This window comes from Chinchilla lanigera, unplaced genomic scaffold, assembly GCF_000276665.1.
Source record: "Chinchilla lanigera isolate Chin_1 unplaced genomic scaffold, ChiLan1.0 scaffold00107, whole genome shotgun sequence".
In the NCBI taxonomy this organism is placed as follows: Eukaryota; Metazoa; Chordata; class Mammalia; order Rodentia; family Chinchillidae; genus Chinchilla; species Chinchilla lanigera.
The window spans coordinates 6,220,488-6,248,178 of NW_004955508.1; the positions used below are offsets into that span (position 1 = coordinate 6,220,488).

Genomic DNA, 27,691 nt, shown 5'->3' on the forward strand with positions numbered 1-27,691 from the left:
ATGTATACAAAGTAAGCACCCTGGCTTCCTGCTGAGTCACTTAGCCAAACCTCTAGACTCCCCAAGTTGACACAATGTATCAACCATAACAGTAGCCATTTCCTGGTGCTTATGAGCTTAGGGCAAAGTGGGCGCTCACATCAAGTCCTTTGTAGGTCCTTCGTAAGACCTGGTCTTCGAAGGTGCTGCTGCTCTTTCATGGGCTAGTTGGGAGAGATGCTGTGCTGTGCTGTCCTGTCCTCTTAATGAGAATTTTATTGTATCTTTTTAAAAACTCATTTTCTGTGATGTTTGCTGCCTCCATTTTTAACAAATTTTTGTCTGAATTCAGAATATTCATAAAATATTCTCATTAAAAAGAGATAGCATGTAACTTACTCTGTGGTCACTGGTTCAGTTTTATTTTTTGGTGCATATAACATTAAGACTTTTGTGTTTTCAGACCACATTTGAATTACTTCTTCACTGTTTTGCTTTCCCAAATTTCTCAAGTGTACATACACAGTTCTTAGAAGTAGTTTGTTATTACATCTCCGCATATTTCTTCCTTTATTTTGACAGTTCCCTCTTTTGAGCTGTATCCAGTCTCCTATATCCAGGAGCTGCTCAGCATCTTTCTTTTCCTAAGCAAAGCACTCAGTAGGTCATTTCTCATACAACTTTAATACCCAGTGATAGCTCTGGCTCCTGTTTATAAGAAAGAAGCCTGGATTAATTTCCTGTTGATGAAAAAACACAGCTAATGATCTGCTTGCTACAGATTAATTTCTTTAAATCACCTTCATTAAAAGAGTTATAATTGACATAAAACAAAACATACCGTTCTAACCATGCATTTAGTGATTTGGACAAATATGTATAATCTAATCACCAACATAATCAAATTACAGAACATCTCTACCTCCCACACCTTTTATTTCTCTTAATCATTGGACCACTCCCAACCCACCCAGGCAAACACAGATCTGTTTTTTGTTAACATATAGATTTGTATTTTTTGGAATTTCATAGAAGTGGAATCATACAGTATGCACTCTTGTGTCTGGTTTATTTTTCTCAGTATATTATTGAGATTCATTCATGTTGCTTTTATCAGTAATTGTTTCCATTATTTGTAAAGTAGTTTTCCCTTGCATGAATAGACTACAACTTGTTTCATCATTTACCTACTAAGGGATATCTGGGCCATTTCCAGTTTCTAAAGTAGTTTGTAAGCCCTAATTGTGTAATACATAGTATAACCATTCTTTATACTTTTCCAACTGCGAAGAGTTCTCTCTACATTTCTCTAATGTCTTAGGAAAAAATATATCTGTGAATCTTCAGTTATTCCTTTAATATTTTTATATGATTACTCAATATCTGAAGATATTTCTAATATTTGTGGCATTATGGTTTAGTGTATCATATGCTGTGTTTACCTTCTCTTTTTTTCCCCTCAGATATGCCATAAGAGAGAGCAACAGTGTTGTAAAGATATTTAAGAACTTTAAGGAAAAAAAGTCATTTAAACCAGACTTTGGAGCAGAAAGTGAGTGCTGTTTACTTACATTGATAGAACCTTTGTAATGGCTCAAAAATATCTAAACAGAATCTTCTTACATTCTTTTAAGGTATCTATGGAGGCTTCCTGTTGGGTGTCAGATCTGTGAATGGCTTAGCCTTCTATGACTGGGACAACACAGAACTCATTCGCAGAATTGAAATTCAGCCCAAACATGTGAGTTTGCTCTCCACTGTTTTTGAAATGAATGACGAGTTCTGGGCCCCTGAAGCCAAGTTGTATCCTCAGACCCTGTGGTCCATTTCAGTGTGTTGGACAGAGTGCCGTTTACCATAACATTGCTCAGTAAATCAGGATTGTGGTAGTTGAACGAAGCAGTAAACATCAGATATTTTGAAAAGTATAAAAATTTATACAAATTTCAAGTGTCATTCATATTCTACGTGGCTTCTGACAGAATAAGAAAGCATGTTTAAAGATAAGAAGTCAGAGGATTCTTGATTTAGAAAGGCCTGAAAAACTTGCCCCTCATTCTGGAAACCTTTCCACACTTACCTGGTGAAGGCTGCTCAGAGTTTAGGGGACCATCGCTGGTGACAAACCTACCTTTGAAGCGCCTGCTGCTTTGACAGCTTTCACTGTTAGGAAACTTACCTTTCAGAGGCACAGTAGCCTCTTTGTGGTACTGGTTCTGTTTTCTAGAGTATGGTGCTAGTGCCTCCACAAAGGAAAAAAAATGGTTTGGGGGACTTTATAAAGTACAGATATACTTATGTGTGTGTATGTACCGTATATATTTGCATTATATATGTATGTATGTCTTAACAGATCTACACTATATATGTAATGTTAAAATTTCTTTAGGGGAAGTGGTTAGGGAAAAAAAAGTAAAAAAGGTTCCAAATAGGCTATTGCTGCTCCTCTAATACACAAATCCAGGGGTTCTGACAATTCTCCTGGTTTCCCATTGCTCTTTGCATTGTTAGGCCAGATAGAACATCCCTGCCTTGTCTGCTGTCCGGAATACATGTAGAAATATGCTACATAAAATCATTAAGTACAGAGTTGTTATCTTACTGTAAGATTATTTTTTTTTTTAATTTTTTTTTTTTTTTGGTACTGGGAATCTAACTCGGGACCTTGCGCTTGCTAAGCAGGTGCTGTGCCGCTGAGCTATATCCCCAGTCCTGTAAGATTATTCTTGTAAGAAACAAAATATCTCCAGTTTGTCGTGTGGTTCAGAAATTCAAATTGGCCAACTATGCATTTGTTGTGTTACAGATTTTCTGGTCCGATTCCGGAGAACTAGTCTGTATTGCCACTGAGGAATCATTTTTTATCCTTAAGTATCTGTCAGAAAAAGTCCTGGCTGCACAGGAAACACATGAAGGAGTTACTGAAGATGGCATCGAAGACGCCTTTGAGGTGATTGCATCAGCACAACTTTAGCTTTGTTTTTTAGTAATCTACATTCCTACACTGGACCGCAGGTTTTAGTATTTTGTCATAAATTAGATTTGGGGAACAAGTATTTAAGGGATTCTGATGAAATGCAAAATTAAAACTTGGTTCAAAAGAATCTGAAAGTAAGTATGTTTAAAAAAATGTTTTGGTTCTAAGACTAGTCAGAATTTTAAATTGGCTCCAAAATGGTAAAAGTAACTCACCCACTGTGGGGATGTCCTACTTACTAGTCTAGTTTTATATGTATTATGGGATTTAAATTAATATTGTTGTAACTCATCGTTTTGAACCACATGATATTCATCTAAGAATCTGTCCTTAAAGAAGATACAAATTCTAAAGAAATATTTTCTTTCTTGAAATAGAATTTTACTTTGCATCCATTATTGCTACCTTATCACCCTCAAATATATTCAGCTTTTTGTTATTGTCAGGTTTCTAATATTGGATAAGGTAATAATAGTCTTATTTTCTTTCTACAGGTTCTTGGCGAAATTCAAGAAATTGTAAAAACAGGGCTGTGGGTGGGCGACTGTTTCATTTACACAAGTTCTGTGAACAGATTAAATTATTATGTCGGAGGAGAAATAGTCACCATTGCCCACTTGGACAGGTAGCTGAGTGTTCTTCTGCTTCTGTCATAAGCATCCTAATTTTAAAATGCGCTTTTAAAGCAAAATAGCGTGTAGGTATAATAGAGTGGTTTTTCAAAGTTCTGGGTTTAGTAGGTGGCCTGTTGGTTAACTAAAACTACATTAATCAAATGGGAAGATTCTGAGTTAGAAGCAAGGGTTATGTGTGTATGTGTGTATGCCCATGTGCTTGTGCATGCTTATGTGTGAGCTTACACACAGATTTGGGCTTATGATTATTTATTTCTCTTGTAGGACAATGTATCTCCTGGGCTATATTCCTAAAGATAATAGGCTTTATCTGGGGGATAAAGAATTAAACATCGTAAGTTACTCCCTGCTGGTTTCAGTTCTGGAATACCAAACAGCTGTCATGCGGAGGGATTTTAGCATGGCTGATAAGGTCCTTCCTACCATTCCAAAGGAACAAAGGACCAGAGTTGCACACTTCTTGGAAAAGCAGGTAAGAGGCTTTTTTCTTCTTGTTTTTTAAAACTATCGAAAAAGAGTATTAGTATGGATTTGAAAATTTTATAATCACCACTAAATTGTTTATTTTTAGGATAATGGAATTTCTCTTGTCATTTTAAGGCACTTGTTACAGGATATGGTACATACAATCTCCTTATCGTCTTCCTGCTCCTTTCTCAGCATCCTTAGTGTCCCGTAAATGTTGGTGGTGACTTAGCAGTCTTCTGTACATCTCTTTTCCTATCTCTTAATATTTTTTGTTTCTACATGTCATTCTTGACTCATCTGCCGTTTTTAAAAATTGTGGCAAATAATGCATATAACCTGAAATTTACCATGATCAACATGCCTTTTTTTAATGTAAAAATTTTTAAGTCAAAGCACACTTCTTAAGCTTCACAGCTTAAGAAGCAGACTTCCCTGCTTTTCTTTGTCCCCTTCCCATTCCCGAAAGTAATTGCTTTTCTTTAACCTAATTCCTTTACTATAATATATATTTCCATGTCTCTAAGTAACATGCAGTAGCAATAAGTGATTTCTTCATTTTTCAGCTTTACACATTTCCTATGACTTTTTAGTCAGTAAGAGATGAGTGTTTAGCTATCTTCCTCCTCCTTCAATTCCTACTTCTTATCCTCCCAGAATAGTTCTGTCATAATTTCCATTAGGGTGGCATTTGATGTTTGCATCATGGCTATATATACCCTGTTCACAGCTGAGCCATGTAGTATACTATGACTTCCTTTCCTATAATCACTTGTTTTCACTGGAGTTCATGATTACTGGCTGTTTGCTTAATTTTCTATATACTTATATTAAATTCTCGCTAGACTTTGCTTAATTTTCTATATACTTATATTAAATTCTCGCTAGACTTTGCTTAATTTTCTATATACTTATATTAAATTCTAGCTAGACTTTGCTGGCTGTCCAGATTTCCTTTCATTTCAGTCTGCCTCAGACTGAACTGGTGTTTCTGCTCATCCTGGGTATCTCATCATCACGTCGAGGCTTCCTTTTGTCTCTTGCTTGAGTTGAATCTGTTATTGTCCCTATCTTGTCATCGTTCCGGGTTTGTCCCTACATTTTGGTGGAGTATGTTCTTCAGCAGTTTGCTCAGAAAATGTTTATTTACAGAGATGCTTTTTGTAACACTCAGTACCTGAAAATGCCATTGTAAACGTGTTGACCATTCAACCAGGTGTAGCATTCTGTGCTGGAGGTAATTTTCTCTTAGAATTTTGAAGGCCTTCTAGCTTCTAGTTATCAGTGAAGTGTAAAGACATTTTCCTGATTGTTGTTACATGACCTGTTGTTTTCCTCTGGAAGCTTTTTGGATTTTGTCTCTACTGTTCTGAAAGTTTTTCTTTCATTCAGCTGGGTGTTAGGTGAGCTCCTTCAGTAGGAAATGTGTTCCTCATTTCTGAAGAGATTTTTATGAATCATTCTGTACTGATTTCTTTCCTGTGTTTTGTTTTGTGTATTCTGTGTTATTCAAATGTTGGGCCTACCACACTGACGTTTTCTGTTACTGACAGTCTGAATTTTTTTTTTTAAACTGGAGATTGAACCTCGGGCGTTTGTGCTGAGCTATGTCCTGAGCCCTTTTTATCTGTTTAATTTTTGGGACATATTTCTCTTAAGTTGTGTAGGCTGTTTGACTCTACCTCCGCCTTGAAGTGGGTTAGGATTACAGACTTGCTACCATGCCAGCTGAATATTTTTGTTTGTAGTTTAGAAGTTACCTTTTCCTCCTACATGGTATGCTACCTTCAACTTGTTTTTATTGATTTGAGTTCGTCTGTCTTTCCTGTTAAGAGCTTTTCCTCATGTGTCTGATGACCCTTGAACCCTCATTTAAGACAGAAAGTATAAGCAGTAGATCTGGAAGTCTGAGTTTGTGGTAGGACCTGTTGGATGTGGACTTTACAGTGAGTGAAGCAGTTGCCCTTTGACTAGAACTCCATCTCAGTATCTTCATCTAATCACTGTTCATTTATTCATTTAATGAAGTTGACAAGTACTTACAAGCACACGAGGCATTGTTCTAGGTAACATATAACCTTCACGGGCTTGACATTTTAGTACTTTTTAGATTTTTCCCCTTGGGCTGATTACATTTTAAAGAGAAGCTCCCCATCTCCATCACTCTAGGGGGTAAGCAGAACACAGCTGGGAGTCTCAGTACTCAGGATTTCACTTAGTTTGCATATCCATTCTCATTATCTCCTTTGATACTCAGTACTTCTGCCTCCTGGCTTGTGCTGGGTGTGACCCAAGCCCCTCTAGTTGAGTAAGGCTAAAGAATAGGCCTGACTTCCTGTGTGCTGGGCTAGGAGGGACCCTGAAATACCAAACAATTATAGGTTTTTGTTTTTTATCACTATCCTTCTTCATATACCCCTGGCAGTTCTGAGGGGTGAATCAGGTTATTTCTATTCTGTCTTCACTCCTGATTTATGATTTTAGGATTTTCTCTACTATTTTTACTCCTTAACTAGCTTTCCATCTTCCAAAATTTGGTTACTCATGTTTTTCCTCCTTTTCCAGTATGTCCCTGGGAATTTAAAAATATTTTTTAAAGTATCTTAATGTCATTTTAGTAGCAACACTCCCCTACTGTTAAGATAATGGGAGCTGCGAGGGGAAATGAAAATGTGTGTGTTTAGTCCGTCACATTTAATCTGATTGCCCTTGCCCACATATTTGCCTAGTTTCAGAGATCATCTGTCTTTCACTGTTAGGCTTTATGTGGTCCACATCAGTTAGTGAAGGAAAGGCGTGAGTCATTCTATTTAGAGTGTCTGACCACACTGTACTCACGGATGGGTGGGAGTGAGTGGTGGCTGGATCATCTGAAGTTAAAGCATTCCCAACAGAACAGAACCTCCTGAAGACCTAGCTGAACAGAAGTGACCTGTGAAAGCTGCCTGGGTTCTCCATCCTGACCATCCCGTACTGAGCGTTCTCCTTCCATTTGAGGAAGAGGATAACTAGCCCTGAGCTTTTCCTCTTAACACACCACATCCCTAGATCCAAACTTGACCTTAGCTTCCCTCCCCCGCCACTGTTTGTCCACACAAGCTAATTTAATTGTACCTGATTTAAAAGCCTGTTCCTAGTGGCTTCATAGGGCATGCAAGGAAAATCTTAGGCTTTCTGTCCTTTAAGATACGACCTGGACATGAGACCAACACTAAAGATACAGGAAAATGACACTTGATCAGTGTCTGGACTTGAACACAAAATGTTGGCTAAATGGCCTACAGATGACAGGCAGAGGTATTATAGTTGCCTCCCTTTTCTTTGCTTGTTACAAATAATCTCACCTGTAAAATGAGGCCTAGACTAGAGGTCCAGCTTTGTTGAGAACATGAGAAACTGAATTACACCTTTGCTTCGCTTCTTATGCAGTGACTTCTCTTTATCTTCTCAAAAGCCCTCTTTTTGACATTTCTGTTTTTAATTTTACTAGTAGTTTTACGTGAGTTTGTCTAGAATTAAGGCAGCTCCCATTATCTTAACAGTAGGCACTATGTGATCAGTATTTTAGCTGCAAGTTTTGTCCTGTCCAATTAATTTAATGACTTCTAAATTTATATCTTCTTACAAGACTCACCTGTTATTTTTAAGTTAATTTCTTTATCAGCAAGGTTGTTTTTCTCTGAAAGGGAAATGGATGATTGGCTTTCAGGTATTTGCCCTGTTTTGTAGACACATTTTTGCTTCCACAGGCCACACATACATATATCCTTTTTCTTTTTCTAAATCTGGTTAGGGCTTCAAGCAGCAGGCTCTTACGGTATCCACAGACCCTGAGCATCGTTTTGAACTGGCTCTTCAGCTTGGAGAGTTAAAAATCGCATACCAGTTAGCAGTGGAAGCAGAGGTAAGTACTAATTCATGATTCACGACTTCTCATAATCGATGGGAAAGTCAGTAGTACTTCTGTCTTTGTTGGAATGTTTTGTTAATTATGTTTTTCACCTGGAAATTAGTGACTCATTTTGTGATACTGTTTTTTTGTGCCTTTTTCAAAGATGCCTTATTAACATTTGCATAAATTAAGCAGATTATACTGAAAACAGTCTTAGCACTGTGTTTTGTAAGAAGTGTTTTTCCCATCTTAGGTGAGTTTTAGTTTGCAAGAGTGATTTAGGTAGCAAGTAAAGTTACCTGGAAAGTCTGAGTATAGACAAAACAATAATTTGCAAAAAACCCAAATAGCAAGAAAGACACTGGTTTAAAGAGTTCTGATATTTTGAGACAGCTTCATGATAATTTTATACTCTTTGTGTACTGTGTGCTCCCAATTGTGTAAGTCCTACATTTACTGGTAAATTAATTTCAGACAGGTGAAATAAATTTTAGCTATGTTAAGATCTTCCAAATGAATAGCATTTTATTTGATTTCTGAGAAATTACAAATGACAAATATTTATTAAAGATGTGATTTTCTACTCTTTCAGAAAAGTAGTATTAAACTCATACATTAAAATGATTGCAATTTAATTATCTTGAAAGTCCAGTTAGATGGGTTACTTCCTGTGTAATTAAAAAATAAAAATATAGTTTTTTCATGAACCATTAAAATTGAATTAATTTTGTATACATGAATAATTTTCACCTCCTCAATCTACACTTTATTCAGCTGATAGAGCCAACTTAACAAGCACAACTGAGTATCTGTCTTCCATTTTGGAATAGTAATATTCACAGTAACAGAATAATGTTGATTTTGGAAATGTGAATGTTTATTTCCAAAGACCTTAACTTGGAAACTCTCTTACAGTCAGAACAGAAGTGGAAGCAACTTGCTGAGCTTGCCATCAGTAAATGTCAGTTTGGCCTAGCCCAAGAATGCCTGCACCATGCCCAGGATTATGGCGGTCTGCTGCTTTTGGCCACTGCCTCTGGAAATGCTACCATGGTGAACAAGCTAGCAGAGGGGGCAGAGAAAGATGGCAAAAATAATGTGGCCTTCATGAGCTACTTTTTACAGGGCAAGTAAGTATTTCTCCAAAGCCTACAAGACCTTAGTGAGCATGTTAATTAAAAGCAGTATTTGTAGTGGGAGTGGTGGCACACACTGGTAATCCCAACTCTCAGGAGGCTGAAGCAAGTGAGTTACCGTGAGTGCAAGGCCAGCCTGAGCTACACAGCAAAACTGTCTCCAAAAACAAAAAAAGTATTTGTACATTGACTTTTGGAGAAATGTGAAAAATGAATTCTGGAGAGCTGATATGTGGCCAACAGGTGTGACACGGGTAGAAGACACTGCTACTTGGTTGGCCTTTAGCACAAGGATGCTATAGGACATTTGGTCCAAAGGTGTTCGAGGTGGGAGAAACACTGAACTCCGTTCTCAGCAGCCAGCAGATGATGGCCAAGGCATTTTATTATCTGGCAGAAGGCAGCCATTGAACTGTTCTAGTTGGTATCTGAATGCCAGCTAAATATCCTGGTCTTTGAAATTTGCTAATCCTGCCTAAACTCCTTCAAATCCCATTTAGGTTCTTTTTAAACTGAAGAGTTGTTCAAAGTAAGTTAAGTAGGTTGAAAGTGGTTACAGAGCTATCTTATCCCACATACTCCTGAGGTCCACTGATTTTTGTACAACACTATGTAAGACAAGTAAATGGCTCAGTAAAGATGAGGCAAATGTGTGAGGGCAGTTGGGGAAGGTTTGACTTTGCAGCACGATATTCATGTATCTTCCAGTTGATAGCCTTTATTTTTGTAACAGCACCTCTCCTTTTCATGTTTAGGCTTGATGCTTGCTTGGAGCTCTTGATTAGAACAGGACGACTGCCAGAAGCTGCCTTCCTAGCCCGAACTTACTTACCCAGTCATGTTTCAAGGTATACCTTTAACTGTAGGATGAAGTGTTTCAAATGAAAACAGAGCGCACTTACTTACTCTGCGTTTGGTTCCATGGTTATAACAGGGTAGTCAAACTGTGGAGAGAGAATCTCTCAAAAGTCAATCAGAAAGCAGCAGAATCCCTTGCTGACCCTACAGAGTATGAAAACCTTTTCCCTGGGTTAAAAGAAGCCTTTGTTGTTGAAGAATGGGTGAAGGAAACACATGCCGATCTGTGGCCAGCCAAGCAGTACCCACTTGTCACGGTACGTAGCCAGGTGCCCGGCTGCACTCAGTGTGACGACAGGGTGGAACTGTACTTATGACTTCAGGTTATGAACTGTGCTAAGTTACACTGTTGTTGGGTTGTGCTAACACCTGGGATTTAGGCCAACGTATGGGTCGGTTATGATTTCTGAATATTTTATTTGATCATTTTCTATTCTTTGGTAGCCAAATGAAGAGAGAAACGTTATGGAGGAGGCAAAAGGCTTTCGGCCCTCAAAACCTGCATCTCAACAGGTCAGTAGGTTGTCACAGGGTGATAATTAGATTGTTGATTTTAAGTACTGCCTCCCACTTCCTAATCTTGATCTTCCTTGCTTTGGAGAAAAATGTAGATTTCTAGACAAATCCTTTCGTCTTCATATGTACCTGTACTTGTGCTTCCAGGAACCTGATGGAAAACCTGCTTCCCCTACGCCAGTTATTGTGGCTTCTCAAACAGCCAACAAAGAAGAAAAGGTAGGTCAGGCATCATTCAACAACCCCTCCCCACATGAGCACACGTAGGCCTTGCTGGCCTCTGCTTTAAGTGATGTAATCCATGGGAGAGTTTCATAGTAGGGGTTCTGAAATGAGAAGATGCTCTTTTAGACCATTATGCAAATTTTAGCTCTCATTTTGGATGATGACTCAGGTAAATCCTCTGACACAGTTTTATGTAACTTCACCACCCTCTTCCTTTTGTTTTCAGAGCTTACTGGAGCTAGAAGTAGATTTGGATAATTTGGAACTAGAAGATATTGACACAACAGATATCAATCTGGATGAAGATATGCTGGATGACTGAACGCAGTTTTCCATTTATTGACTAAACAGATCATTTTATATATATAGATAATTGATCACTACCCTGTCCACCATGCTTGGAACCAAGAGAAACTCCTTAAATTTTTATAAGGAAATGCTGTGCACCAGTGGGCGCAGAATGACCTCCTTACCTTAAGAGGAATTTATGTGTGCATTTAAGTTACTGTTCTTGTCACTAACTAAATTAGACATGGGCTTCGATTTGTTTTTCATGCTGATATTACAATGTATCATAAAATCTTCTGAGTCAGTGATACTTCAGTTGCGAGTAATAAAAACAGGCTTTTTGATACTTCAGTTGCGAGTAATAAAAACAGGCTTTTTGATACTTCAGTTGCGAGTAATAAAAACAGGCTTTTTGATACTTCAGTTGCGAGTAATAAAAACAGGCTTTTTGATACTTCAGTTGCGAGTAATAAAAACAGACTTAGTTTTAGAAGGCTGGGCAAAAACTACCTTACATAAGAATCAGCCCCACATTCTTTTCTTTGCATAACTAAATCTGCATTTGAGAAGTAGCTGTCCATGCTGTAATAACTTAAACCTTTCTCAATCTCATACCATTATCCTTAGTCTGTGTAACTTGACTGGGCTTATCCAGATTTTGTGTAGTAGTTAGCCATTTCTTTTTGGGGGTGGAGGCCTGAGGTAGGCTTACTAGTAGTACATGCTAGCCTGGAACTCACAGCAACCCTCCTACCTCAGCGTCCTGAGTGCTGGGATTCTATACCACGCCTGGCAGGTAGAATTTTTTTTTTTTTTAATTACCCATTTCTAAACTCAAGAGCTAAAACCTATCCTTCAGACCTCAGAAAGCCAGGCTGCATCTACATCACTAATAAGTGATACTCATTTGATATCACAGAATAGTACTTCTTTTTCTCTTTGTGTAATATCAGAGAAATGCATAGTCAGGCAAATATATTCAGTTATCCTCTTGCAGCCTAGAAAAGTGAGTGAGGTAACAAGTTTTTCTTTGTATTTTTGTCAGAGGCACTATCTAAAATTTTAAAAGCAAAGAGTTTTTATAGAAAACTACAAATCAGTACCTTTTAATTGTCATTTTTTAACATTCACCTTGATATTAACGGGAGACAAGTAGGTTGTTTTCATAAAATATAACTTAAAAATATCTTCAGGAAGCTGCAGAATGGCTAATGAATGCTTCTTGGTAAGTCTGAAGTGTTAATTCTATATATGCACCCCTCTGTGCTTCTGTTTTTGCAAAGACCTGTTTAAAAGAAAAAAACTTTAAAGCAATAGGACACACTATTTATAAAGTTCCTTAGTTTTAAGACATTAACATTTCTATAATAGGAAACAGTCCCAATTAAGGTCTTCCTTCATAACATTTCCCCCAGTTATAAAGCAGTAAATACACAGACAGAAAAACATCCCACAGTTCAAGCAATATTAATTCTAAACACCAAATTAGCTGTTGGCTCTTTTAGCTTGTTTTCAGAAAAATGTAAGATGCCGACACCGTACTTCCTGCTAGACCAAAGTGAAAAAGCATTAGGTTCAAGAGAACTCTAGAGGAGGACAGAAAATTCATTTTTCATTTCAAAGAATGTCTAAAAGCATTTTGCTTTATCTGGCATATCCAAGAAAATCAGGATTAGTACTATGGTTTCTCTACTTAGGGTGGTCACTGGTCATTTTTATCAAGCTTTGTGACATGCAAAAAAGTATTACTGCAGTATAAGCCAGGTGAAAACTGTCTATTCTGAGCATTAGAGATTAAATTACACAAGGACCTCCCTTTCCTATCCTAAAAATACTAACTCAGCATTTACAGAAAATCCATGTAAGCCCAAGGTTTGGAGCAGCGAATAGTTCCTAAATAACAGAAGGCTTGGGAGTATCTGAACACCACCACCCTCTCCTGCTCCTGACATCTACCTCCCACTCCCATGTTCTGTGACCACACTGTAGGGCAGGAAACTGCTCTTGGGGACATGTTCAAGTACTCTAAAGAACAAGGGGCCTGCTAACCCGTACTGTCTGAACCCCTGTAAACTCCAGCAGCCATCACACTCACCGCCCTTCATACTCCCTACCCTACCCATTGTCCAGGGTGAAGAAATAACGGGGACTGTGATCATACTGCTGTTTTCAAGACCACAAATATTCCAAATTCACACGTCTGTTTAGTTACCGTTATATCTTTTAAACTTAATTTTTTAAATTCAATTACCACCACAGCCAGTGTGAAAAAAAGACTGTTTACCTTAATTAAATGTATTCCCTCAGCAGCCTGCTCTCTGGCCTCTTGAGCGGATGGGCCATCTGGATGGAGCATGTGATACAGCTGGACCAAACCGGTAGCATCATCCGTCCTGTAAATGAAAGGGCTTACTGTTAGAGAGGGGCTTTCCTTCCTGGCTTCACAGTCCTATGAAAGTGCCAACTTCAAGATAAATTACATTCCAGACTTTCTTCAGGCCAAGAGCATGTGGAAAGGGTGGGGGTGCCACCTCTAGTTCCAAAAGAATTTCAGAAAAACTGACATCAAGTCTGTAAGGCAGGACGGCAGGAGACAATATAGGGAGTACCTAATTTGTGAAAATGAATGTACTCCAAATATGGCTGTATTTTAGGAAACCATCACTTCTCACACAAACAACCTTCCTAGTAGCAGCTCGTTTTCAGGCCAGCCCATTTTACCTGCATGAAATAAAGTGATCCAGCAGAGAGGGCAGAACTACAGCTTCATCCCACAGAAGCAGGCTAGTGGTTATCAGGTTCTCAAAGTCACTTGCCTTTGGTAGTATCTGCTAACCGATTTTCACTGACCCTGGATTAACAGATAAATGCCTCTGGAAGAGGATCCTCACAATTCCAAGAAAAGACTCACAGCACTTGCACAATCACAGGGACCGAGTTAAACAGCATCCTGGTAATGCAAATCTGAATTAGGCATATCAAGTTAAAGGCAAACCAAATTCTGCATCAGCAGTCTAACTTTAGCATCAAACCTAGCCATGGTGAAGCCACAGTGCAAGTTCAGTTCTGGTTTGTACTTCTTTTTAGAAACGCGTAATTCTAACAACAAAACTTTCCATCCCCCAAACTAATCACTGTCTGCTCACGCTGTCATCACTTTCCAAACATCTGCCAGCTGGAGGAGGACAATGTGTCAAAACAACCAAAAGGTTCTGAGACTGTGCTGTGCTATTTTAGTAAGCTGCTGGCCTCTAGCTGGGAAAGAAGGGATGAGGATGCCCTAATTCAATGGGTGACAGAGTTTCTCAAGTCACGATGACCTCAGGGAAATACTCTGGGCTTATCCCAGTTCCCATCTACGTTAAAGGGCATCATCTGAGAAAACTGAAAATCCAGAGATGCTTATATAGTGACACTTTTTAGAGCCAAGAAAACAAAAAAAATGATCATTACACACCTACTGTATATGTTATAATTTAACAAAGTCCAATAGATGTGGTAGTAAGATACATACCCAAATAAAATAAAATAAAAAAATAACTCCTGTTACAGCTAAGGCATGTGGCCCTATGAAAAACCAACAGTGGGACTTGAGTCTGAAAGAAGTGCACACTCTGAATTCTGGCCTGGTGGCTATTCAGAAAGGATGGGCGCCCTCTACTGTTCACATGGAGATCTGCAGCCAGCTCACCGTCCCCTTGAGAAGTACTGCAGGAGGGGTTAGTACACAAATTGCTTCACATGCCCAAAGAGTAATACAACAATATCACATATTATTGTGCCTCAATAAAGAACTTAATTTTCAAACTTCAACATTTCTATGTTGCTCTTAATTTTTTACAAAAATAGTGTTTTAGAAAGTTCACAATGGGGGCCAGGGATTTAGCTCAGCGGCACAGCGCCTGCCTGGCAAGCGCCAAGGTCGTGAGTTCGATTCCTAGTACCGGAAAAACAACAACAACAACAACAAAAAAACCAAGAAAGTTCACAATGAATGCAAATGAAAAACTTTAAAAGCAGAAAATTCATTTATGGGGATGTCACTTTCTGCACGTAAAGGCACATAACTTTTTAGAATCATCACCACTACATACAAGGGGTGGAGGTGTATTTCTGCCTTCTGAATTGAGTTACACAGTGCATGCTGAAATGAGCTGGCCTGGAAGTCACTGTCAGGAATGCTGTTTCTAGTACTGATGCTATTTCCAAATGTAGGCTTAGAGAAACTGGAACCTTCCAATACCACATGCCTTATCTTAATGTCTTTATCAAAAATGTTATTGCTAAAAATGCTAACAATCTTCCCAGATAAAGAAGTACAACTGGCAAATAAATATATGAAAAAATATTCAAAATCACTGGTCATTCAAGAGATGCAAATTAAAACACTGCGATTCCACCTCACCCCAGAAAGAATGGCTATCATCAAGAAATTAACCAATAACAAATGCTGGCGGGATTGTGGGGAAAAAGGAACACTTCTTCACTGTTAGTGTAGACTAGCACAACCACTGTGGAAAGCAGTATGGACAGTCCTCAGAAAACTAGGATTAGAGGTCCCATTTAACTCAGCTATTCCTTCCAGAAGAAGGAATTATACCATAGTGATATATGTGCTCACATGTTTATAGCAGAGCAATTTGTCATAGCTAAATCTTGAAACAACCCAAGTGACCATCAAATGATGAATGGATAAAAAAGATGTGGTATTTTTATACAAGGGAGTATTACTCAGTTATAAACTTTGAGGCTTTTATAGGTAAATGGATGCAACTAGACACCATACTCACAAGTGACATAAATCAGACTCATGTGTAAATAACGTATTGTCTTCCTAGTATAAGACACTGAAAGAGTAAATAAAATCCAAAGGGTACAATAGATATTGTGAAAGGGAAAGAAACTGCTCAAAAGGAAAGAACTGGGATAGGGGAAAGGAGAGGAGAAAGAAGGGAAAAAATATATATAAGCTAAGATAATTGTACTACTAATTTCTATTGGTTTACTGAAAGGAACAGTTAATGCTTAATTGATCAATTTTGCATGCCTATATCTGGTAATCTGAACAACTTCTACTTTGAAGATAACTATGCAATATAACAACCATTGTTAATTTCCTATCATCTTGTTTTGAAATTGTGTATCATTTTTTTTCCTTTTTTAAAAAAATAAAAATGCTAATAAATTACCTAAAAAACAGCATCAACAAAATTGTTTGATGCAGAGTTGTCACTAACCCTCAATTTATTAAAATTTTTTAGAAAAATGTAGGGCCAGGAGTGTAGCTCAGCAGCACAGTGCCTGCCTGGTAAGTGTGAGATCATTGGTTTGATTCTCGGTACAAAAAAAAGCACTACCTGTAAAGCACAATAGAAAGAGGTATGCTTATATGATTCACAGCTAGAAACCTGGAAGCACACCAGCCTGATGCTAAAATACATGGGTCTTCGTTTCATGCACATTGAAAAAACCTTTTTTGCTGCCTTAAAAGTCTTGTGAAAACAAAGGCTCTCAAACACAAAAATATTTTATAAGTTAAATGGTGACTTCTACTGAAAAGCCCTAGGAACAGTTCTACCACAAAACCAACATCCATCGGAGGTTACACTGACTTCTGTACAGTTTCTATCTTATCTCCTTTCAACTATCTGGAAAGTTCACAGCTCCCAGGAGCACTGATGAGTGAGCCCAGGATAAGTCAATATTCAGATTCTGCTGTACAGATCCAAAGTTGCACTTCAAAGAATCTAGCTGTTATGGCTTGTGTCTTTCTAAATGTCCCCTCAAGGTCTCATGTGATCATAGGTGGGGCAGGCTTTTCCGAGGTGGCTGGATCTACGGTGTGCAAAACCGGGATTAAGGATGTGTGATTACTAAACCAGTCCCCTGATTGGTTTGGCACAGATCTGGGTGTGGATGCCCATCCTAGGTATGGGTGGCACCACCCAAAAGGCGGTAGCCTGGGTGGATATAAAGAGACAGGAGGAAGGCAGGCCTGCTCCTCCTTCTGCACTACTTCACTGCTTCACTCCCTTCTGCCACTGTGAACTGTTTCTCTCCTCTCTGATGCCCCGCTGCCTTGGAGCCAGCCAACTAGGAGCTTAAACCTCTACCCACTGTGAGCTGCAATAAACCTTCCCCCATTAACCCTGGGTGTCAGGAATTTTGTCTCAGCAATGAGAAAAGTAAGACACTAGCCCTATTTGTGAACATAAAAGCAAAGCCTGGGAAAACTGGTTATGCTCGAAGCAGAAACCCAGACAAAATTAGGTAAGTGAAAGCTTTACTTGATCATGGAAAAACACGATAGCTTAAATACAGATTTACTGTTAAGGCAGTTTAAGAATGATTCATGAGATCATACTTACAAGTCTCTCTGAATCTGGTCAATCAGCAAACCATCAATCTTTTTCTTATTTACAAAATACCAAGCCATTCCACCGAAGTGTCTTGTTGAACGTAAAAGGTCATACTTCCCATGCTTATCAATGTCTTCATAGGTCTGGTGATGAACCTACCCGAATGCAGTACAACTCTTCAGAAACAGGAGAATACAAGTGAGCAGCATCACTCTACTTCACTGACTAGTGGGAGTGCTGGCCTAGGACAGTGTCAGTGAAACTGGCTTTACTTCCAGCTGCCTGCACGATCATTTGCCATTTGGTAAGCTGCAGACCACTCCTGGTACACCCACCTCAGGTAGAGGGGAGGGTTTATTAAGAAAGAATCTGTTGAGATGACAGCAAATCTATGCCTTCCCCACTGTGCAAGTGCGTGGCAGCCTGAAGCAAGTCACACCAAACCTTTATAACCTTATCAAGTACTTTTCAACAGCCAAGCATGGGCACTGATTTCATACATATAGAAAAATAAATAAATGTGGAAATAAATTATCACACCTCTTGGTCACTGGGGAAAAAAGAAACCAAGGGTATTCCCTTCTCCCATCAACCTCCCCGTCCCATCAGCTCACCCATGCCAGCTGACTGACATTTCTTCAGTTCTCCTCTCAGACTCCTCTTCCTACATGAGGACTCTGCTGAGAGCACTACTCTGCTCAAGAGGCTTCTAAAGACCCGCGACTGAGGTCCAGATTCCTCAGCCTAGCATCAAGGTCTCCTGTGATGCGGCCCCATCCACCTTCCTAGTGTAATCTGAAACCCTTCCTTACATACACATTGTACACTCAAGCAAACCAGATGACTAGCCATGTCTCAAGCATACTTGTTCATTTTCTGCCTGTTGCTCTTTACTGTTCTACCTGAAACACTTCTCTTCACACAACTCCCCCTGCCAGTGTTCCCTGCCCTTCCACAGTATTTTTTAAGACTTCTACAAAGCCTTTCCAGCCTTTTAGCACCTACCATTGTAGCCATAACATGATAATTATCTGCCTACTTATCTAGCACCCTTCCACACAATCATTCCTGGACTGTAACTGTCGACATAACACACCCTGTCCTAGTTCATGGCATTACCTTACTACCCATGATAATACCGCACACATAAAAGGTACTAGTGAATCTGTACGCACACCAAGGTATTTAAGACACACACATTGCATTCTGGCAAACTATAGTAAGTAGCTTTGTTCTTGTGTGGTAAATTAGGACAATAGGCTTTGCCATTGTTTGTTACAAAGCCTACCACTTACTAGCAATGCAACTGTCAGCAAGCTACTAAATTCCCTCATCCTTAAGGATTACTGTGAGAATAAAATATGTACCTAGGACACAACTATATTCAACAAATTTTCAGGTATCTTCCTTCCCTTTCCCCTACATCAGACGTGGCAAACCTGTGGCACACATACCACAGCAGACTATTATCATCGAAAGCTTTAAAAGGTTCGCCCTCACTGTCCTGTATCAAACCTTATGACTACACTCAGTATGCTACATTCAAAATCTTGCTCATAACTGTACTTTAACGTGTACTTTAGAAACTGTAAAACATACTTACCTTGATGTACTCAGCAGAATCTGGCTCAAACTGGGCAATGCAAAGATTAAGGACATCAGCATGCCGGTCCTGGCTGTACATGTTCTAAAACCACACAGCAGAGATGGAATTAGATGAGAACCCTGTCCTGGCACTGTGACAGGGCAGCCTATCCACACACAGGGGGCATATATGCCCATCAAAAGGCATATGGAACAACATGGGCTTTGCAATAGTTACCCCCGAATCCAAATCCCACCTAAGACAATTGTAAGAAGAGAATTCTTGTTATGTAACCATTTGAACCATCTATCTGTATTTGCCAAGCAGCACCAAGAGCTACATAGTTCAACAAATAAATCATCATCGAGTCTGGAATATAAAACATAATTCATCTTACCTTAAGGTTTTCTTCCTTGAAAATTATTGGAGGCAGAGTTCTACGACCTTCTTTGGGGAAATAAATTTGTATCATCCGGTCCCGTTCTTCCCAAGAAGCTTTGCGCAGTGTGCCACTTGGTTCTCTTACAACAATAAAACGTTCCTAAAATAGAAAACACAACCAAGGATGAGTTGTACAGACTTATGTTTGATTTCTACATCTCACTAAGTCCATTAGAGCAGTCCCCAAACTTGATAGCCGAACATTTTGGGACCAGTGACCAGTTTTGTGGATGACAGTATTTCCATGCACTGAAGAGGTGGAGATAGTTTTGTGATGAGTCAAATGCACAACACTTATTGTGCACTTTATTTCTATTATTATGAGATTCTCATACGCAATGGCAACCGAAAGACTTCTCCACATGTACAGTTCACAGTAGGGTTCAGGCTCCTGTGAGAATCTGATGCTGCCACTGATCTGACTGGAAGCAAGCCCGGATAGTCACACAAGTGATGGGGAACGGCTGTAAACACAGATGAAGTTTCTCCACTTGTCCACCACTCACCTCCGGCTGTGCAGCCTGATTCCTAAGAGGCCACCAATCTGTACCAGTTGGTGGCTGGGGTTTGGGGATCCTGCTTATAACAACAACTTGCAATCTGTAAGTTGCTGGAAATACAATGAAACTGGGAAACAAAATACAATCATGCATAAAGGAGTTCAATGATAATTTAAACTTTAAAACACTTGGCAAGGTTTAATACTTCCTTCACTACCATGTATTTGATCATCCAAAACCTAAAATTTAGTGAGCACCAACTGTGGTATTAATGTAGGTTTGGTACATAAAACGGTTCAACTAAAACTGATCTGAGATTCATCTGAATCCATTTCAGAAGATGGCCGTTTCAAGTTATTTCATTTCCCCATCCCACAGTCTCACCTAAACAGATCTTACCAATTCATGTCCTACATTTAACAGAATAGGAACACACTCAAAAATGTGCAGTCTTAATTCTGCACCTCTGTGATTTCTCATACTGACATCAGACCTAAGTCTGTCAGCCTGGCTGGTCACCTCCTCCGGTCTCTTCACTCTTCCAACTGCCAGGTCCCAGGCCATGGGAATGCTTCTTCCTCTGAATCTAACCCACTATGTGCACTATTCATACAGCAATTTATTAAATGCAAGATTTTTAACACTTCTCAGATATTGTTATACAACTAAAAAAGGACAGGAAATGTGCATAATAATCCTTTGTACCACCTAGAGTTGGAAAGAAATACACAGAGCTTTGCACACTGCTGGTAACTGATACATACCTGATTAATTTATAAATTAAACAAATAGTAGGCTATACTTCAGAGCTGTAAGAGTTCTAAGGAGAAAATAACACTTTCATCAAACACTATAAATAAAAAAATGTAAAAATAAAAATTCTCCCACAAAAAAACTGGTAATATGAGAAACCAGAATTCTAAGTTTCTTTCTCCTTCAAGCTACTAAAATGCTCCTATAACCAGCCTTCACAGCACTGCAAATACAAATGAAAGCACAAAAATTAACTAAAATTCAGCTTAAAGAAAAATTTCTAATTAAAATGAAAACTCTGTGATCCTTGCTCACTATGTCAGGTATGCAGAAGGCTGGTACAGGGATGGACACAGCTGAATTCATGTTTTTTTTTTTACCATAATCACATATGATTAGAGTGATTAATATGGGGGGTCACCTTTCTCCCACTCAGCATTCTACAGTATTCTAATGCACTGTTGGCTGAACTGTAAATTACTCTTTTTATTCTTTATTTGCAAGGCTCATATATGAAACTGAAACATTTTTTAAATGCCAAAGTGTGTTTTAAAATTGGCAATCAATGGAAGATAAGCAAGAGAATAAAAACACAACAGAAAAAGCCGTAATATTTGAAACTGGTCTGAGAAACACCTGTCACTCTTACTGAAAAATCTGTAAAGTTAAAATCTATTGGGATGTCTGAGTTTCTTGGTATCATCGAGGAATACACAGGATTAAACATCATCTTCTCAAAAAGCTTCTGCAAAGTGAAGAGTACAACTTAGGTAACAATAATTTCCTTCTCCTGCTACCTTGTATGTAGATTTTTGTCCATTGGTGGTTTGGGAGGTGGATTTCTGTCTGTCTGAATATGTTCTCTCTAAGCCCATCTGTCTCTCTGCAGTCGCTCTAAATACACTGAGTCCACAATCTATAGGGAAACAGTAACATAAAGATGTGAGCCTGGTCTGCATCTCTCATCCTCCTTATACTGTATCTTCCAGAAGGATCTCATGCCATCACAGGAATTCTAGTTTGGCAGCATCACACACAGCCAGGTCATATCATCCCTCAGACCCTTCTCCACATGAACTTCAAACACACATTATTTTGCATTTAGACATATACTTACCCGGTGTGGTATGCTGTATGATATATCAGTAAACACATATTTGGCTGTTTCTGTCCCTTCCAAAATCTTATCCTCTGCTAACACATCGTTTATTGGTGCTCGTTCTTCCAGAACTGGTGGCATTTTTAATCGTACTTTAGCTGCCTCAACTGCTTCTCTGGTAGCCTAATAAAATAAAATACTTCTTAAGGAAAGTCACAAGGTTACAGGCCAAAAGGATAATTTGATTAAAAACAGACATTCATCAAAAACTCTTTACTGCAAGGAAAGTAAGTTATAGTCAACAATCGTGAGTGAGAAGCCACATTTGGACTGATGAGCCCCAGTCTTTGCCTGTGCTGTGGCGGAGCTTAAGCTACAGGTTTAATCATCAAAACAACAACAGAATGCTGAGAACATGCTAGACTACAAAGTTTGCTTGAAATAAAGGACTGTACTTATTGGGTACTGACTATGTGCCAGATATTATGCAAATACTCTGAACAAATATATTTACTTACTTAATGCCCATACCAACCTTATGAGCTAGGTGCTACTATAATCTCCATTCCAAGAAAGAGAAAACAGAAGCACAAAGGTGTAAGAAAACTGCTATGAAGTTGCAGCACTAAGATCTGACTGTAGGCAACTTCTGAATTAGAAAAGAGTATTAACGTTTCATACAGTCATACATCAAAGAGTATCCCACAAAGGACTCAATACCCACAGCTCCAGGAAGATACTGCTGCCCAGAATAGGAAGCTGTTCAACATGATCTTCTAATTTTAGGCAGCTCATAGTGGTGTTTCTCTAGGAAGGAAGCTGAACAGGCAGGAAAAGGGAGGATGCTCAGGCAGTATGAGAGCAGAGAAGACCCTCTACTTGGACATCCAGACCGTGCCCACATACTTGTTGGCTCGGTTCTGGTCGTGCTCCCGGTCCCTCTCTGCCTGCCCACTCATATTTCATTTCTCAGCTCTGTGTCGTTAGTCCACCTCACGGGTGCCTGTACAAGAGCACTAAAAGCATCAGCAGCAGCTTCTGGAAATCTTGTTTAAGCCCTTACAGAAATGTATACTATCAATATTCCTGTGTTTATATACCTTTTCCAACTGTGCTTGGGTCATGAGCTTATAGGTTGGTGGCTTCAGCTCTTGTATAGCTGGTTTAAAAACCTTCTTCAAGTTTAAGCCTGTCATCTTGATAAGGATGTTTTGGACTTCTTCATCCGTAAATGTAGGTTTCTTGACATCTGAGGTATCAGATTCTGCTAAAACAGATTTTAGTAAATAAGACGCTAGCAAAAATGACAAGCTGACAAGACCTCCAAAAAGGAAAGTAAGGGGCCAGGGATTTAGCTCAGCAGTATAGCACCTGTCTGGCAAGTGCAAGGTCTTCAGTTTGATTCCCAGTACCAAAGAAAATAAAAAGGAAAAGTAAATTATCAGTTAAAACCATAAGTACAGCTGAGCATGGTAGCACATGTCTATAATCCCAGCACTTGGAGGCTGAGGTAGCAGGATTGTTGCAAGTTTGAGACCAGCCTGGGCAACAAAGTGAGCTTAAGGCCAGTCTGAACTTCACAGCAAGACCCTGTCTCAAAACAAAAACAAAACAAAGCAAAAAAAGACAAAAAAAAAAAAAAATCCCACCATAAGTACAGTGTCCACTTCAAACTGCATAATGCTAATACCTGTGAGATGCATTCATTGTACTTCAATTGTAAATTTTAAAAGTTACTGAACAAGCCAAGCATGGTGGTACATGTCTGTAACCCAGCACTCCGGATGGAGGCTCAGGCAGGAAGGACTGCCATGAGTTCAAAGCCAGACTGAACTACATAGCAAGGCCCTGTCTCAAAATAAATAAATAAATAAAAATAAATAAACAAATAATTTTGAACATTCACTATGATGATGATACAATCTCTGCCAAAAAGACAGTGCATTGTTAGAAGCAACAGAAAAACTAATGTAATAATAATAATGATAATTGCTATTTACAGACTCGTCTCCTATTGCTCAGAGTTTGTTTTCTTTTTTTGTTTGTTTTGGGGGGATTGGTTGGTTGGTTTTGCAGTGTGGGGTATGGAACCCGAGGCCTATGCACTCAGGCAAGTGCTCTACTACTGAGCTACATCCTAAGCCCTCAAATTCATCTAAGTCAAGATAACACACATTTTCAGTCAAGATAGCACACATACAATAACCTACAGAAAAGGTATCAATACCCCAATTTTATAAATGAGGACGCTAACGCTGACCCAAAGACAAAACTGGCTATTAAAGGCCAGAGCTAGGTTTATTAAGGTTTGTCCAGTTCCAAAGCCTCCAATCTTATTTCAACTCTGCCTCATGCACTCTGTCTATTCCTTAACTCATTTCTCTCTCCATTTCCACTATGAAAAAATACTAAAAAAAAAACCACACACACATTTGTTTCCAGTCATCTCTTTCTTTGCTTGTCCTGTAAATTCTAAACTACTTGCTGTTCTCTCTTCTCATACTGTCACTGGATGATCTCTTTGCCTCCTATGATATTAACTGTCTGATATGCTGGAGACCGGAACCTAAATCTCCAGCTCAGATTATCTTCACCCAACTAATGGACATTTCACTGTAATTCATTCAGTATGGCCAAATCAGAACCCATCAACTTTCTCTTGTTTCAAATACGCTTTTCCTGTTATTCCCTGTCTCAGTACCACCAGGTCTTGCAGACCAGAACCTTACTGTCATTCCTGACTTCACCTCACCCACCATGTCCAGCCAACAGCAGTACAGAGACAACTCCTAACATTAATGAGATATTTTCTACATGCCAGGACTTACTGAGCAAAGTATATATTCAGCACATTTCATGCTCACAACAACCCTATTAAGCAAATACTATGATTAGCCCCATTTTATAAAAAAAAGACAGTAATGGGGCTGGGGATTTAGTTCAGCGGCACAGCACCTGCCTGGCAAGCGCAAGGTCGTGAGTTTGATTCCCGGTACCGGAAAAAAACAAAAAAAAAAAAAAAAAAAAAAAAAAAAAGACAGTAACACAAAACACACAACCTGCTATATCTCTTAAATCTCTTTTTAATCCTAGATGTCCCACTGCTACTACTCTCATCAAGACCACTCTCATCGCTTACCTGGCATCACTGCATCCTTTTTGACCCCACTACAATACATTCTCCACATAGACTACTTAAACAGTAATCTCTTTAAAAAGGTAAACAAGATGATGCCATGTTTGGAACTCACCAATGACTTCCAACATCATTCAGAAAAACACTAAGGTGGTCTGCTTGCTTTACTGTATTCCCGCACTAAACGATGTGCTCTCTACCAGAACCCTGTCTTGTCTCTGGCAGCCAGGATCCTTTAGAGTACCGAGAACACTGTAGGTGCTCAGGAGTATGCTCTCCCCAGATAATCTCATCCATTCACCCAACTTAAATCACTACTTTCACTGATCTCCTCAAGCTATATTTATCTGTATTGGAACACTAGACTCTCAAAGGTACCTAAATGTGAATATGTTAAAATTCTTTCCCATCTCCACACGCCATCTACTCTGGCACCGACCACGCCCCCCCCCAATATTGTCGGTACAATTTTCTCCAGTTTGGTACAAATGCGACTACTGTACTCTCCAACTGCTCAAGCCAGAAATTTGGAAACAAGATTTTTGTTTCGAAACCTAAATTCTGAAGCCATAATCCTGCCTTATCAATCCGACTCCCCCAGATACCTGTGTTCAGTCTCTGGATTTTGGCTTATGCTGTCTCCCCTACTCCGAATGACTCTTGTGTCCTCCTTTAGCCTAGTTAGCCTAGCCTAGGCGTCAGCTTTGGTCGCGTCTCCCAGTAACCCCTCCCCGCCCTTCCACCCCAGCTGGAGGGCCTCGCCTCTGTGCGTCCCCCAGCACAGCCCGAGCAGCAGGGAACTGCCAGCTCCCCCTGGGCTCCGCACTCCCTCCGGGCCGGTTCAGCCTCAGCTCACTGCACCCGCTAAGCTTAGCCCAGCACTTTCCAAGCGACAGAGCTCAGGCACTGGGCGAGGACAGACCCTGCAGGCACAGACCGAAGCTGACTGGGTTGAGCCTGCACAGCGGGGAGAGACAGAGGGGCCGCCGCGTGGTTTTCGCCAGCTAACAAGTGCTTCCAGGCTTCCAAGCAGAACGACACACCGGACGCCGGGCAAGTCACTTACCGACGCCGGAGCCGAGCCCACGGCGTGGCAGCCCCACCGCAAAGGACAGCGGCAGCGGCTGGAACAGAGCATCCCGCCTAAGCTGGGTTTGGGCCCTGACACAGACCGGCTCCAGGCCCCGAGAGCTTATCAGGAACTTCCATAGCGACACTGGAGTTCTGAGGGAAGCCATGACCATCCGAGCCCTCTTGCGCCGGAAATTGTGGTGATCAACTTCCGGTTCACGCTCAGTTTGTATGGCATGCTGGGAAATGTAGTCTAGTGACGCAGAGCGCGGCGGAAGCCTTCTAAACTCTGTTCTCCTCGTCTTTTTGAGGTTTTTATAATTTTTTTTTTTTTTTAATTTTTGAGACAGAGTCTCGAGAAGTCGCTAAATTGCCCAGGCTGTGCTTAAACTTGTGATCCTCCTGCCTCGGCCTCCCAGAGTCCTGGGACTACAGGGTGTACCACCATGCACAGCCCTTTTGATCCTTTATAGATTGGTTTTCTTTTTCTAAACTGCTTATTCACATGTAGCAGGTGTTCGTGTCTTTCCATGTGCACAGATTAAAAGTTTAGACCATTTCTCCCATCCCCAGGTTTAAATCCAGCTGCGTGTTGGACTTCTCCATTCAAACTTTTACATCCTCATCCCAAATCCTGATTCTGAGTTTACCACCAGCACTAACAATTCATATCCCATATTCCTGACTCATAACTTACTCCTTTCCTTTAGAGCCCTTTTCAAGATTTGTGGGGGTTTTTTCTGCTCAATTATCACTTATTTTTCTTATCCAAGAATATAATGACTACATATTTTATTGTAATATCACCTAGCCTAGTGCATCTGTGTGCACAGCAAACATATGTTGAACAAATGAGTGAGTGACTGATTTTATGTTCTTTCCCAGTTGTCCAGGATATGCAGTTCTCGTCCTTCCCTGGACTATAGGTTGGTGTCTGTGTTGACTGTTTATTGTATGGCCTGGCAAATGAAGGTTGTTAAGAAAACACTTGTTTGGATTAGCTGGCTGGAGGGATTTAACTCTTAACCTCACCTCTTTTTTCCCGACTCCCCTTTGTGAAAATTCATTATACAAAATGGAGTAATTTGTCACACCCCACTACAATGGAATCAAGAGCCATAGGAAAAACACTCAGGTCATGGATATGTAAACAATGGACACACACACACAATCTCCCTTGTCTTTAAGATTATTTTTAGTTAACAACTAACAGTGAAAGTACCAACTATGACTTACAAATAGTTCGGTGATGGGAACCTTTCGAAGTTGAGTGCCCAAACTACAACCCAAAACCCATTTATTTATCGCAAAGTGCCAACACTGCCCCTGTGTGCGCTGTTATCTGATGCTCAGCTGCTGGGCTGGTGGATGCTGGGCTGACTTGGCTTGTATGTCTGCACAAGTACTGCAGCAGATGTGCCATAGGTTTGCCACCACTGGACTAGTTAGTAACTTTTGCTGCCTGCCGATAAGAACTTGCTAGCTCTCACAAGTACCAAAAGTGGAGGAAAAAATGCCTTTCAAAGTACTGTGGTGGATTAACTAATGGTCAATAAGTAACACCCAGCTGAACTGAATCAGCATGGTGCTGGGTGTAGAAGGCCCACCTGAGGATTGTTGCCAACAGCATGAAAAGAGAACTGGAGGGGAAGATGGTGTGCTGTTGATTCTCCTGGAGAAGCTTGTCAAGCTGGTTTTCCTGACATGTTCTCACCATTTGAAGAGCTAGGGTCCTCGCTGTCACTGAGGATGGCTGCAGGTCTCTATCGGGTTAAT

The 27,691-nt window shown here is 39.9% G+C and overlaps 2 protein-coding genes across 5 annotated transcripts in view; one reads left to right on the top strand and one right to left on the bottom strand.

The window, feature by feature from the left end:
• Copb2 (coatomer protein complex, subunit beta 2 (beta prime)) overlaps positions 1-11,353 on the top strand; it is a 29,852-nt gene extending 18,499 nt beyond the window's left edge. Inside the window, exons 11-22 of the mRNA XM_005407784.2 lie at positions 1,443-1,531; positions 1,614-1,720; positions 2,786-2,929; positions 3,451-3,581; positions 3,856-4,063; positions 7,850-7,960; positions 8,864-9,078; positions 9,840-9,932; positions 10,019-10,199; positions 10,387-10,455; positions 10,606-10,677; positions 10,910-11,353. Coding sequence (XP_005407841.1) covers positions 1,443-1,531; positions 1,614-1,720; positions 2,786-2,929; positions 3,451-3,581; positions 3,856-4,063; positions 7,850-7,960; positions 8,864-9,078; positions 9,840-9,932; positions 10,019-10,199; positions 10,387-10,455; positions 10,606-10,677; positions 10,910-11,005 — 1,516 coding nt within the window. The 3' untranslated portion in view covers positions 11,006-11,353. The remainder of the gene's footprint in view (positions 1-1,442; positions 1,532-1,613; positions 1,721-2,785; positions 2,930-3,450; positions 3,582-3,855; positions 4,064-7,849; positions 7,961-8,863; positions 9,079-9,839; positions 9,933-10,018; positions 10,200-10,386; positions 10,456-10,605; positions 10,678-10,909) is intronic.
• A 673-nt stretch (positions 11,354-12,026) lies between these two features.
• Positions 12,027-26,106, bottom strand: Mrps22 (mitochondrial ribosomal protein S22). Of its 4 annotated transcripts, none has more exons than XM_005407786.2 (8): positions 25,911-26,106; positions 22,809-22,972; positions 21,727-21,891; positions 19,313-19,456; positions 18,934-19,017; positions 17,340-17,485; positions 13,256-13,364; positions 12,027-12,256 (listed from the first exon to the last, which is right to left on the bottom strand). In XM_005407786.2, the coding sequence occupies exons 1-8, from the start codon at positions 26,086-26,088 to the stop codon at positions 12,161-12,163; spliced, it is 1,086 nt and encodes a 361-aa protein (XP_005407843.1). In that variant the 5' UTR covers positions 26,089-26,106; the 3' UTR covers positions 12,027-12,160. The 4 variants fall into 4 exon arrangements, with proteins under 4 accessions (XP_005407843.1, XP_005407842.1, XP_013361714.1 ...); XM_005407785.2 differs by having other exon boundaries at positions 22,809-22,975; XM_013506260.1 differs by lacking the exon at positions 12,027-12,256 and having other exon boundaries at positions 12,263-13,364.
• Between the last annotated feature and the right edge of the window lie 1,585 nt (positions 26,107-27,691).